Source organism: Diprion similis, chromosome 6 (assembly GCF_021155765.1).
Source record: "Diprion similis isolate iyDipSimi1 chromosome 6, iyDipSimi1.1, whole genome shotgun sequence".
Taxonomy (NCBI): Eukaryota; Metazoa; Arthropoda; class Insecta; order Hymenoptera; family Diprionidae; genus Diprion; species Diprion similis.
In genome coordinates this window covers 5,272,437-5,286,015 of record NC_060110.1, presented here as the reverse complement: position 1 = coordinate 5,286,015, position 13,579 = coordinate 5,272,437, and the positions used below count along the sequence as shown (strand labels likewise).

The 13,579-nt window shown below is 38.4% G+C and overlaps 1 protein-coding gene across 2 annotated transcripts in view; it reads left to right on the top strand.

Moving 5' to 3' along the window:
* Positions 1–3,880: 3,880 nt before the first annotated feature.
* Positions 3,881–13,579, top strand: part of LOC124407265 — a 40,172-nt gene continuing 30,473 nt past the window's right edge. The window contains exon 1 of one of the 2 annotated variants that reach the window (XM_046883236.1): positions 3,881–4,586. Coding sequence is in view for 1 of the 2 variants with exons in the window: in XM_046883242.1 (XP_046739198.1) it covers positions 4,507–4,586 (80 nt within the window). In the remaining variant the exon portion in view is untranslated. The remainder of the gene's footprint in view (positions 4,587–13,579) is intronic. The other variant, XM_046883242.1, reaches the window with a different exon arrangement.

Sequence of the window (13,579 nt, the reverse complement as noted above, 5' to 3'; positions counted from 1 at the left end):
CTTGCAGTGAGTCAATTCCCCACAAACACGACCCCCCTACTTTTATTATGGCTCATGAAACGAGCTGCTGCAGTCTCGAAAACGAAGGCGAAACACCCAAGCCAGGATCTCCGCCACCCTCTTTTTGTTCTGTAACACACACATGCCAACCGCTGCATTTATGACGCGACGGTTTCGGCCCTGTAGCTAATCCTGGAGAGAAACCCAGAGTGCAGCCAGTCATGCTGATGCGCTTATCGACCCTCGGGAAATCCCATCATCAATCACTTTCTTCAATTTCAGTAGAGTGTGTACGGCTTCGTCGATCTTACGTTACGGCTGAGGAGATTGCAGTATGGCGGAAATTTAGACTTTTTATTAATTTTATTACGAGATAGTCGTACATGGAGTAATTGTCAAATTATTGTATTTTTGAGGTATGATTATCGCTTTAATTTTAACAAAATACTGGAATACTACAAACAAACGCTTATAGATATCGATGGTTTGTTTTCAATCGCTTGACAATTATTTTTAAAAACTAGTAAATTTGTTCGATTTCAATCCATTCGGTGGATCAATTTATTAAGAAGACTTTTCTCTCCGGAACTGGAACACTTTTTATTTGTCATGTTGTGATGTGTGGTTAAATATTTCGTTTTTCAACATTGCACCGATATTCATTGTGATAGAGGAATAGCAATATTAAATTGAATACTATAAAGGAATTTGTTACAGTTACTCTGCTGTAGCAAATACTTTTCTAAATTAAGTGAATCATGGTACGAGTGAAATTGAATAAACCTACTGGACTGTAACAATTTTTAAGCGATTTCAAACAAATCATCAGCATCAATCGCTTTTGTTTATACTTCGAGTATCTTCTATTCTTGTATTTTTGACGAGAACTTCGTAGCTTACGACATAAAAATTTGACAATCCCTTCATGTATAACTAGCTTGTGATAAAATCAATAGACAGTATTGATTTTTGGTCAATCAAACTTCTTAAAAGAATTCTCAAACTGCATGATCGAAGTTATAATAGCAAAAAAGTAAAAAATATTCCGTCACGTCACAGCGTTGAAGAAATCAGATGAAATCGGGTGAAGAAACACCAAATGATTACAGTTCGAAAACAATCTATCATTTATTACTATTTCATCATGTGTTTTCGTTGATTCACGGTATAACAAGTGATTTCTACCGATTTCCAATGATTTTTCACCGTCCTGGGTTTATTTTCATTGATTTCCAGTGATTTCTTATGATTTCCTGTAACTACGTCCTCCTCCAAAAATTACTCAACATTGAAAATGTGGTGTCTTAGTGGAAATTATCGAAAATCACATGATAATCGAGTTATGAATAGCATTCATTCAAAATCAATTTTGACGGATCGAAATCATTCATTTGATTTTCAAGTGAATAGCTCCTCGAGAATCGTCAATGAATTGGAAGTCAACCTTCCCCAATGCAGGAAATTCTCGAAGAACGATATACTGTCATTTCAAAACTGTCGTGACCGCTACATTTTTTCTTGATCGAAGAAAGCATGCTTAAGATCCGAGAAAAACAATACGTATCTACATGTATTGAAGGGACCTGAAATAATTATGTAAGCCTTTGGTTGGCCATTGCCACAACGTATTTCAAGGTCCAAGGAACTGACGAAGGTCTCGCTAACATTTCACCTACGATATTTACTCATGAATCGGTGCTCGTGCAGGTAGCTACTATACCGACAAGGAAGTATGAAATCAAAGTGCCCTGCTGAACTTGAAATTTCAATTAGACACATCCGAGGAATGAGCTGTTCCCACGCTTGTATTGACAATCAGATACACAAAACTGAAAGTGTGCAAACAAAGTTCGAGTGCTCGCATCGTGATATCGTAAAAACATTCTCGATAGGATTAGAGGTATCGTGGGAGTGCACGTGCAGCAGCGCTCAATTCGGCTCTCACGACTTCACATTCCTGGTCGGAAGAACAAAGCGCAGATGTACAATAGCGGGACTCGTAGTCATCGGATTAGTAGTTGTAGGGTAAAGTCGTAAGGTTCTGTAGCGCGTGGCGAATGCGTAGGAATAATTATTATGCCCAGGTTGCGCATTCACCGCACGTATAAGTTGTGCGGCTATGTGCGCACATAATTCCATGCCAGGCTTGCTTGGGAATTCTTCCTTCACTTGGTATTAAAAGGTCTACCGGATACTTGGTTCTTTCATTGAAGAAAGGAAGCTCTGTGGTCTCAATCTGTAATCCCATGAAAAGGCTGAAAACGACAAAAATTATTCTTTCGAGCAGTATGTTTAATTGCATTGGCGGAATTTATTGGAACAGTTATCGTATCGAGACTTGATACACGTACATCGTAAAATCATTTTTCAGATGTTTTTGAAAAACGAGGCAAAAAGACGTCTAACTGAGAAGGTTGCGGTTAGTTGAAAAAAGCGATACCTTTTATAAATTCGACTAAGAGATAGTCGTAGATTGAATATTTGTGAAATGATTATTATATGTGTTTGTCAGTTACGAAGATATCTCTAAAAAAAAAAAAATACAAGTTACTGGAATTGTAGACCCAAGCTTAGATATCGATATTTTATTTCCAAGCGCTTACAATTAGATATGGTTAAGAATCTAATAGAGTACTTCGATTTCACTCTACGAAAGCTAATTTTATTCAAAAGATTCAAAACTTTTGTGAGCTATCAAGTAGAGGATTTTTTTTTAAATGTTGGTTTTTAAGTCTAAGAAACACGAGAAAATATGAAACTTGTCATCTTTTGAACGTTTTCTGGCATCTTTTCAGCCTATTTTTGTCAGAAGTGAAACACGTCTTTCGGACAACGTTTAGATATCATGTCCGATTTTTTAATTTTTTCTACTTCAAGCATCACCGCAGCTCCGATTTGCCTTTGCATTATGCATGGAGCAAACGTTATTGATTCGTAATCAATCATCTCGGACTATACAATTGGTTTGACATTGGAAGACCCAAATTCCACTCGTACTTTTATTGATTATTTTTCCCGTGGCCATACTGAGAAATAATAAGCGTATTCTTAATTGCAGAATATAGAATTGGAAATTCGTCGACAGATAAGTATTCACAGAAAAACGTTGTAAATTAATGCTTTGAAAAGTGTCGCTGAAGCTAATTTATTGTCAGTTGAGTTTGATCAAAAGATATGGAAAAAAATTGGAAAGCTATGACGTTCAACTATAAATATAGCTCATTTTATGTATGAATCAATTCTCAAGATATTCTATACCATACATTTTGTATGACAATAACGAGTGCTTTTTCAATGATAAGTCTGTCGTTGACAAATTATCAACAATCTTTTTGATAAGATTTCTTTTTATCAACTGATCGAATCAAGAAAAAATCCATTCCTGATAAACTTCATTGATTAGAATTGATCAAAATTGCGGTAAGGACACAATGTCCTTTTGGCGAGGATTTAAAAAAAGAAAAAAAGAAAAAATATGTTGAAACAACGTGACGTTACCCGAACAACAATCCGACGCCGTGATAATTAAAATAACAATATCAAGACGGTGAAATAAAAATACGACCATCGTTAAATCGATGCAAGACAGATTTCGAATTCAACGAAAATGTTGTTTAAGGAGATGGAATTGCAGACAATCTCACGTTTGGTTGTCAAAAATCGACCCCATCTACTCATTTAATTTGCATATTATCTATCATATTCCTGATAGCTATGGAATAAGAAGTATGAATTTTTGGCCAACCGACAGAACGTGGCGATTATCGTTGCGTTTTGCCGCTTGATCGTCGAACGCGCGTTCGTATCTTCGACTATCGTCCCGCAGAGGCGCAGTCGACACGCGAGTTGATTCAGGAAGCAGAAAACCGTAGTGTCTGCGCAGAGCTCGTATTATACCGCGTTTCCACGCCGGCGAGGCCGAATGCTTCTCCGCCTTTCGTCGTATCGCAGCCGCGTGGCCCGGCTGACAAGTGTGCGTTCTGACAGTTGATCTGCCCGTCGCGAGGATTAAAACGACGTAAAAGCGCGCAAGAAGAGTCGAGTAAAATATGAACGGAGTCGACGAAAGGACTGCGAGTGAACGAGTCGGAATCAAAGAAGGTCTCCGAGTTTCGTTCCTCCGTTGACATCAACTTTTTACGGGGAACATGCGGTGCCGGACTTCGTGATAACACGCAGCAAAGAAAAGACGAAAACGGATAGATTCGTCCGCAGTTGCAAGGTTCGCTCGTAACGCGCTGCGAACAAGTATCATCGTTGTGTAATTAATGACATATACGACGCTGGTGTAAACATATTAGATATCCGACGTTACATGCGAGTTACATTGACACACCGAGAACTCGGCGTGTTTGTGCGCGTAAACGTATGTGAGTGTGTTCTGCAGTATCCGCGAATGAATAATTCACGGTTCCGGGTCAGTTTTGCAGTCTCGAAGATATTATGCGACTTTCGTATAGTTGAAGAATACATGTTGTACACATTTTTCTTTTCTGAGGTGTCACGATGAAGGATACAACGATTACCACATGTGCCGATGTTTATCATTGGAGCAACATTAATGAAATCCCCAGCACTTCAAAAAGGTAAGAGTAAAGAACAGTGGACACTCAATCATTTTATTTCTACATTATCGGTACTGTTTAGAAGGTGCAAGCATTCCAAATCTATGTTTCGTTTGTCCCGAAATTAACCCTCCGTTCCCACTGTTATTTTTTGATACACGGTTCCCACTGCGTACACTTTTGCGCTCGGATGTTATTTTACAGGAAATTAGACTCCGTGGAAAAATGTCGAAAAAATTCTTGAATACAGAAAATTATATGTATTTCATACTCCAATAGGTTTTGGATCGAAATCTTGTGCTGATTCTGTGAAAAAAATTCTCAAAGGTAGCTACAATGGAGCTTTTCAATATTCGCTCAGCAGTAAAGTGTAAACAGTGGGAACTGAGGGTTAAGCATGAAACTTCGGGAATTTTTGCGACAATTCGGTGTTGCATTAATTTCACAATTTTCCCGCAATCAAAACTTTCTGGTCAATGCATAATTTATAATGATATTCAACCGTGGACATTCAATTCAATTTGGTGCTTTAATGACTTCGTTCGAACTTCTGAAATTCAGGAAAGGTTTTTTCTCCTGAGAATCACTTTTCGGAATAATTCTAAATTCAACGAATTTGAGACCCTTTTTAACGGTATCTGGGAAACGTATGAACGGATTTGGATGATTTTGATCCCAATCGGCGCGGCTTTACCTAGCTTAAACCTAAATTTTAATTTTCATCAGTCGAGTGAATTTTGTGTTATTGAACTAACAACATCGAAAAAAACTCCAGTTGATAACGATTTATGGGCTCGACACGCATCCAAGCGGGAAGTTCTTAGGGTCCCCATCGAGATTAGTCAAATTAACTACTTGTTTTTACTATGATAACCTTGTCTATAAAATTTGGTAACGCCATATTTTTGCGGATTGAAATACGACGCCATTACAAAAGAAACGATGTTCGAAATAAATTTGAAAGTTTTACTTCACCAAGTTTATGGAAAAGGTATAATTTGGTTATCATAGACTCTGGAGAGCATAATGACGGTTTTGAGTACCTAATTAGTGCAAACTTGTAATATGACCTCACCCAGGAAAAACCCTTTCCAAGACTTGGGGACAATCCCAGGAACTGTGAAAAAGTGGATAAGACACGGTCTGGCTGTTACCCAGTGGCGGTTTGTGTTTTACTATTAGTTGCTTTTTGGTAACTTCTGTCTCTGGATACGTCACGCGTACAATTCAACAATTTGAAATTGACTCAAAGTCTAGGATAAACGTGATTAGTGTTAAGGTAACAATGAATCAGTGTCAACAATATCTTGTAATGAGTGTCAAAGTAAAACGGCTGAGTTTAATGTATAACAAAACGCAGGAAATAACTCTTCACTAATGAGTGTTGCACCTTTGTTATCAGCTACCGTGGAATTCTCACTTCCTGCAAGTCACTTGAGCTGCGCGATATTAAAATCACATAAATGCTTTTTATACCTACATTTGGACGTATCTATTTAAAGAATAATATATTTAATAATATACATATATATGGATAATAAATTTAAAAAATAATATGTTTGGATAACGTCGTACGATTCACTGTTGACTATTAATTTGATCACTTTTAAAATCATACTCAGTATCAGTCCAATTTTAACCCGATAGCGTATGTCAGTAACGACAAAAACGATACTAGATCGCGTATCTGTTAGTCGAGCGCAAATAATTATACTGGTCGACAAAATTTTGTAATAAGGAAGGTGCTTACTAATTTTCAAATATGCTAGTATCAATTCTATTATACTAAACCTTGTTCCTAACAAAATCGGTTAAAAATTTTTATTTTACACACAAAAAGTGAATTTTTGTTGACCAGTGTTACGTTATGCTCCTTTACGATGAAACATTTTTTTCGTTTCTGCTTTCGATTAAAGTGTGTTGGACAAGTGTTCTTTCCAACGACGTGGTGGTTATAATTTTTGTCAGAAAATAATTCAGATGAAAAAGCAATTCATTTCAGTTCAACATATATTATTTGTCTAGTAAATTACTAAATAATTTGGTATATAGGTACACAACCCAAGGTGGATTCTGACCGATTCAAGGCCGCCCATGTCGTCTGCTACGCGGATTAAATAGACAGGGCAGACGACAACCGTGGCCTTGAATCGGTCAGAATCGACCTCGATTTGCGAAAATACCTATATCGACCTCTCTAATTGCTGATTTTCCTTTGCGTCTAATTAAATGGGTCTTAACCAAGAATTTATTGTTTAAATACCTGAATTGTATTTGTGGACAAAGAAAGCCGAAATTGCACATTGCGTCATGAACGAATTCAAGTAAGGTATCCTGAATTCCTTCTCTACTTCCTACTTCTCACGGTACCCCGAAGGCCATTCTAACAACAAAGTGCTCGTAAACGCTTCACAGTTGCCGCACCGTCTTGCAGTTTTACAAGCACCTATCTACTACATATATACCTATATCCAACCTGTGCAGGCAGTTGAAAAACAGGTGTAAGCTGTTCTGGCCTGATCCTTATCTAGAGTCGTTCTTATCTGCGACGCAAACTTCAAGTATAACAATTTGCACAAATGTTTCCTCGACAGTGTTTCATACCGTGTAAGTGGACAACTCGTTTGGCATTATGCATGTTGTCAAATTCAAGTCTTGTCTACAGCAACGTTTGAGGTTAAAATTGGTGACCAGAAGGTGTACCCCCCCCCCCCCCCCCCCTCATCAGGCTATTGATGTTCATGATGATGGGGGTTCCCATGGAAACCTCGCAAATTAAAAATTTTGCACATCAATAAATGAAATGTCTTTTTTGACCTCATCGACCAAGTCTTCATTTAAAAACAGCAACGTTTGACACGTCGCACTGATCACTCAGTGTCCATGACGCGCAGTTTTGAACGTTGAAAAAACAATAAACGACGGCTGATTATTGATCGTTGAAATAATTCAACAATCTGACGTTATTAGACGTCACTCAACCTTCGGCTGTCGGGTTATCTCCAAGTATTATGTGCAGCACGACGAAGATCAAGGCAGCACCTCTAATTCAGGTCATTCGATGGTAATTCCTGCAATGTTTTGCCTCACGCTGAAATTGTGAAACTTATTGTGAATAAAATTTCGTCTGGTTGTCTCGTTTCCCATGATGCGTTGTTTTCGGCGAAATGATAGCGTCTTGCCGCTCAACTCTGGATGTCGTCGATGTCGCTTTGAGAGCAATCGTGAGAGGAAGATGTACCCTCGTTTAACTCGGGCACCGAGTGCTTCCGGTGCTTAAACCCACACTTATTGTCAGCTCGACTAGCAAAGAAAACACCCACCAACTGTAGACAATAACTAATTAACTCGCTTACTTTATACTGACCCGAGACATCCGAAGTCGCCCGGATCAAACTGATTTAATTTCTACCCACGACACTCACCGATGATGTTCAATTTGCGCCTGATTCTGTAACTCTTTTCGTAATATTATTGCGTGGTTGAAGTCTCTTTGGCCAATCATCATCCACGAGATATTTACTCAATTTTTAATGTAATGTAAATTGTTTTACTGAGTAGTACAAACGGTTTTTGGTTACATTGCTTGATTTTCTGTAACTTCGTTATAGTCTCAATATTATGAAAAATACTATTACCATCTGCTTCTTGAGGTAATTTTCGAAAATAATATCTTGTTTTATTCCAATTTCAAAACTAAGCCTTGTGGCAAGCAATCGACTACGGATTCTGATCAGCAGTAAATTTTTCACGTTGGCTAGTTCAAGTGGTATTAGAAGTTGTGAAACGTACCAGTACTGTCTAAGTAATAGTTATAACTTTAGACTCGATAATATATCGTTAGTAATAACTCAGCTGTGAAAGTGAAACCTCAATTACTGTTCAGAGATATCTGCGGTCGGCATCTTATAATTTATGGTTCTGGCCTATTCATTATACACAATCAATTTATGAGAAATTCCTAATCACCGTTAAACGATAAAAATCCCTTAACCTCCAAAAATTCATCTACCAAATTCTTATACTATCTTCCCTAAAACAAAAGCCTGCCCAGATTCGAGATAAGACTTTGTTTACGGGTCATTCCACGTCAAATCGATCTGGGTCTGAAATCTGAACTCTCCAATTCGACTCGAGCTTTTTATATGATTGTTTTGACTCTCGGTAACATTAATTTTTTTCGAAACTTTAGAAAGAAGAATCTAAAAAAATTCTAAAAAATTTGGTGGTACATATGAAAGTGCTTGAGCAACCACCGGTAGTGAACTTGCTCTTGCTACTAATTTTTTTTCTAAGTTTCTTTCGAAAGAAGCCATAAAAAAGAAGAAAACGCCGGCGCACTCTGGCTCAAGGCTCGAAAATTTTTATACCTGACACATGATTAATTCAGATTTTTAAATTGTGTCGATATAATCGTTTTAAAAAATTGTAGCTGATACCAATGAATCGGAAAGCTTTCGAAAAAACTAGTGCTTTCGACAGTAAATACAATTGTATAGAAAATCATGAGCCTAATCAGAAAAGTCAAGTTTCAGACCTAGGTCGATTTGATGTGGAATGCCTCATATCTACAGTGAACACGCGATCAGCCAACCACACACATAAAGGTTAGTACACATCTACCTCTTGCTATAATGCTATATTATACTATAATAGCACGCTATCAATGTGTTCACCGAATGCTGTAATTACGATAGCGAATTCCGCTTTCCGTTCTTTACACAGTTAGATATACAAAAGAATATTGTAAAGATGAACTCTTTTATTATAATATTACTGTAGTTTTGTCTGATTTACTGATGAATGACTAATTTCGATGAACAAAAATGCTTGTCCAATTATCAGAGTGAATATCCGTCGTTAAATTTTCTCCTTAAAGGTGTGACTCGTAAATTTTGAGATGATAATGACGCGTCTAGTGTGACGTTCGCATTGAAATGTTAATAATGTTGAAAAATTAATCACATGAACATGACCAGGGTTCAACAAGTGAGAGGGAGTAAATTGGATTCCATTTTATTCGAAAAAGTTTTCTCATGAACTTTGAAAAAAAGCTAAACTTTTTTCGTTGCTATCTGAAAAACTGATACGAAAGAGTATCTTTTAAATCTAGTTATAGAATATCACTTTTGGAATTCAAAGTTTTCCCATTTAAATAACTTAGAAGGAAATATCGTCGTTTTTTTTCCTTCAGATTATTGTCACTCAGCTGCATTTAATGCCTAAAATGAATTTTTACGAACCTGAGCCTGAGGGTATGTTGCAGAGAAAAGTGTCTTGTTAGTGAAATCCAGAGCTCAAGTGGTTGAAAGTTGTAAGCCTTTGTGGTTAAATAAACTATCAGGTTAATAAAAAAAAATTCCAATTGAGAATTTGTAGGTAATTCAGTTCTCTTCAAAAATGTCTGTAAAGCAAAATCAATTGTCCACAAAATACTTCTTGGCTCAAGTCCGTATTATTAAATGCAGCTGAATGATAAAAGTTTCAAACAAAAAATGATATCATTATTTAAAAAAGAAAACTTTGAATTTACGACCAATGTTCAACTTTAAAGAAGAATTGGTTCGATTGAATTCATCTCGCAGGTTGACTTTAGTCGGAGTATTGAAACCTTGCAGGTTTCACCATTTTTGGCCAGACTGTACGTCTGATGCATCCTTAAAGTCTACCAGACTGTTCACCCACTTCATGCTTTCCTTGATCGACGCATTCGTGCGTTATACTCTTGCCTGCAGAGCAGCACGAAGCACACGGAGCACGTGTGTATAATTCCTCGTAATTTGATCTGCAGAGTAGGCGTATACGTATACAAGGTTTCCGAGGATTTTGAGAACGTCCGTTTTCTTTGTTGCGTTATATAAACCGCTGCAGGCTTTCTAACTTCCGTAAAAAAAATTAGTCACCTGACTTTGTGACACATGTATTTCCCTACAACGTCACTGAGCTTCGAGAATCCATATAATATAAAATAATTTTGTACAGTTCGGTGCTACAATTACGTTGAAGAAATAAACTCGTCTTGTTGCGATGTATCTTAAAGCTTCGATTCAGTGATTTTAAACAAATAGTCACATTTTCACCAAGCGAGGTTCGATGAAATTGAATGTAAGGTGTTGAAATATTTAGTCTCAAGAACTTTTTATCAGAACTCAATTTTACCCATAATTTGCGTTTTCGACCAAGCTTGATCAATTGAAACAATTCAAATACATTTGCTGAGCAATACTGTTCTCAAGTTACAGATCCGCAACGCGCTGCGGAAAAACTTTTATTACTCTTAGCCGCACTCATCCGGTTTGAGAAATGATTTATCGGCATGATCGGCAAAATGGACAACTCTCTCGAACCTTTTATACCGCAGGCTTTATAATAACGTTGAGGGCGTATTGCCAGTCCATAAACGACATGAGGATTGTATATAAGGAAGAATGACCGACGAGATTTTTTATTCAACCTCTCTCTGAAGTCTCTGCCTTTGTGTCGGCAAACCCGCTGCTCAATGGTTATGAACTAGTGCTGTGCCATTAATCGATTAATCGTTTTTCCGATTACTCTAGTTAATCAACGATTTCGGTCAATCGTTTGTCCAATTAATCGGTTATTAATTAGTAGAAAAAACGATTAATCTAAGCTACTAATTAATCGATTAATCGCGCAGCACTAGTGCGAACAATAATTACATTTCCATACTACGGCTGCACGTGAGTAAAGTTAGACGATGATAACGATGAAAAAAATCCACAACAGAGCAACACAAAACTGTGAAACTCGGCTTGCGGCTTTCCAAGATTCCTAACTTGCACCGCCTGCAAGCCGACGACATCGAAGGCGATCAGCTGACGCAGAGTAACATGAACCTGCACTGTGAACGTGAATTTTTACCATGCAGGGGCCGAATTTCATTTCATCAAGGCATTTAACAACTTGGCAGATTTCTGACATGATGAGATATCGAGCTTGCAGAGCTACAAGATCGCGATGCATTTTTACTTGTCGTTGTGGTCTGGCGAGGCTGCAGCACTAGTTGCTTCAGGTTGAGTTGCAGCATTGCGAAACGTACCTGTATCGCCACGAGGGACACTCAAGCCAATTCTCCCGCCTCGGAATCATCATCCACAATCATTATTACTCGGATAAACACGATCGTCTCCCACCGAATGATCGTCCATGTTCCTTGTAACCGATCGGTGCATGTTTACTGTTTGCTCGCTCTGCAGTTCTGGTATTACAATCACAACCATGGCTGGCTTTTCCCTGCGAGACCTGGAGGCAGTCAGACGATCCTTTCTGCGAAACTCTCACCGTTTACCGCCTCGCCATCTGTACAATATGGTTTCGAAAACTCCCTGAAATGACACTTTGTCCCTGACTTTTTGCTTCGACATATCAGACTTTAAGTCAGTTTTTCTGTATTTTTATAAACGATAGAAATAATTATTTTGTTCATAAAATACAGATCATCGTTGTAAGGACGTATAATAGTTATAAAAGCATATGAAACTTAGGTCTTAGGTGGACATATTTATATTGTTAGTAAAATCATGATCAACTTTATTTATAATAGCATGATGTGTTACAGGTGCGGAAAGTGGGCGATTTCCAACGAGTGTGAAGTTTGCAGCGTGAGCCGCAGAGGCGAGTGCTGCGTTGACACGAATACGATTGCTGCAAAGGCAGGAGACTAGTGTGAACACAGCATGAGCCAAGCCGAGCGTTGTAATCGCACGAGTCAGATATCGTCCTTCTACACGTGTGACGCACGCTATTTTTTTTTCTACACCTGTAAAGCAAAGTATGATTTGAAAAGCAAGGAAGATACCACCGACAGCGCTTAAACTTCAACTTGAGTAACTTACGCTCAATGATACAGAGCGTAAACTAGTGCAAGAAATCAAGCACTTCTGTTGTGCGCATGCGCCAACGTCGTTTTACCGAACTCTTCGGAAATATGCTATTTTACGCACATACGCTCCACAGGCTTCGAAAATCGAACTTGCCAAGCAGGTGTTGAAAGAACAAATATCCATAGTCAAGTGAGCGCGAAAAATGTATGAATATCAAGTTTAAATACTACAGCAAGTATGAAATTTCTTGACAATTCTCAGTTTTCGAGCAGTTTTCCAGACTGGTGGCCACCCCGAATTTTCTTTCGTCAATATTTGTGTAATGAACTTAATGAACCGCAGTCGGATTTGGCATCTTGGTGAACGATCACCGAATGTTTCCAAAGACAATCTGTGCAGCAGCAGCAGCAGCAGCGTCGAGACCTCGGCAGTCGAGTGTCTGGTTCAATTCTCACTCGGCCGCATTCTCTACCAGCTTTATAATCCGCTCTCTTTCTCTCTTTCTCTCTCTAGCTTCTTCCCTGTTAGCTGCAACAGCTCTCCGATGACAAGGAGCATGCCTGTGTGTCTATATCATTTCATCATTAGATGTGCCTGAGTTTCTCGCAAGTGATGCAATCAAACCACCATCGGACCGAGAGCATAACGCCTACCCAGAATGCTTCACCAACCGCTTGACTCGTTTAATATCGAGCTGAAAGCAACGGCTGGTAAAATCCATCCGGAATAATTGTGGGCCGCACAGTGAGACCTCCGAGCTGTTGACGCGATGATCGCGTGACGCGCATTCGACATTTTTATTTAAATGTAACTTTTTACCTCGCTGTTTCTCAGTAATGATGTTGTTCCACACTTCAAGTTCGCGATTTTATGTGCAATATTGGCGTATAAACTGTCGACGTTAGCGCAATCCAACTAGCAATCGCTGCGGTTCTATCTACGACGTGTCCGCGGTGTTGTTTGCAGGTTAGGACGCCAGTCTTAGAATGTCGTTATCCCACCAGTGACTTACATCAATCTAGTTGAAAATCGCTAAACTCTTCTGCGTTCTTTATCTTGATTGACGAATCGACAAAAACATCGACTATTTGATTTGGTTTTGTAATGAATCTGTTACCAAACAAAGACGATCTTTTCTATGGTGATCCAAACATAAATGAATACGAATTG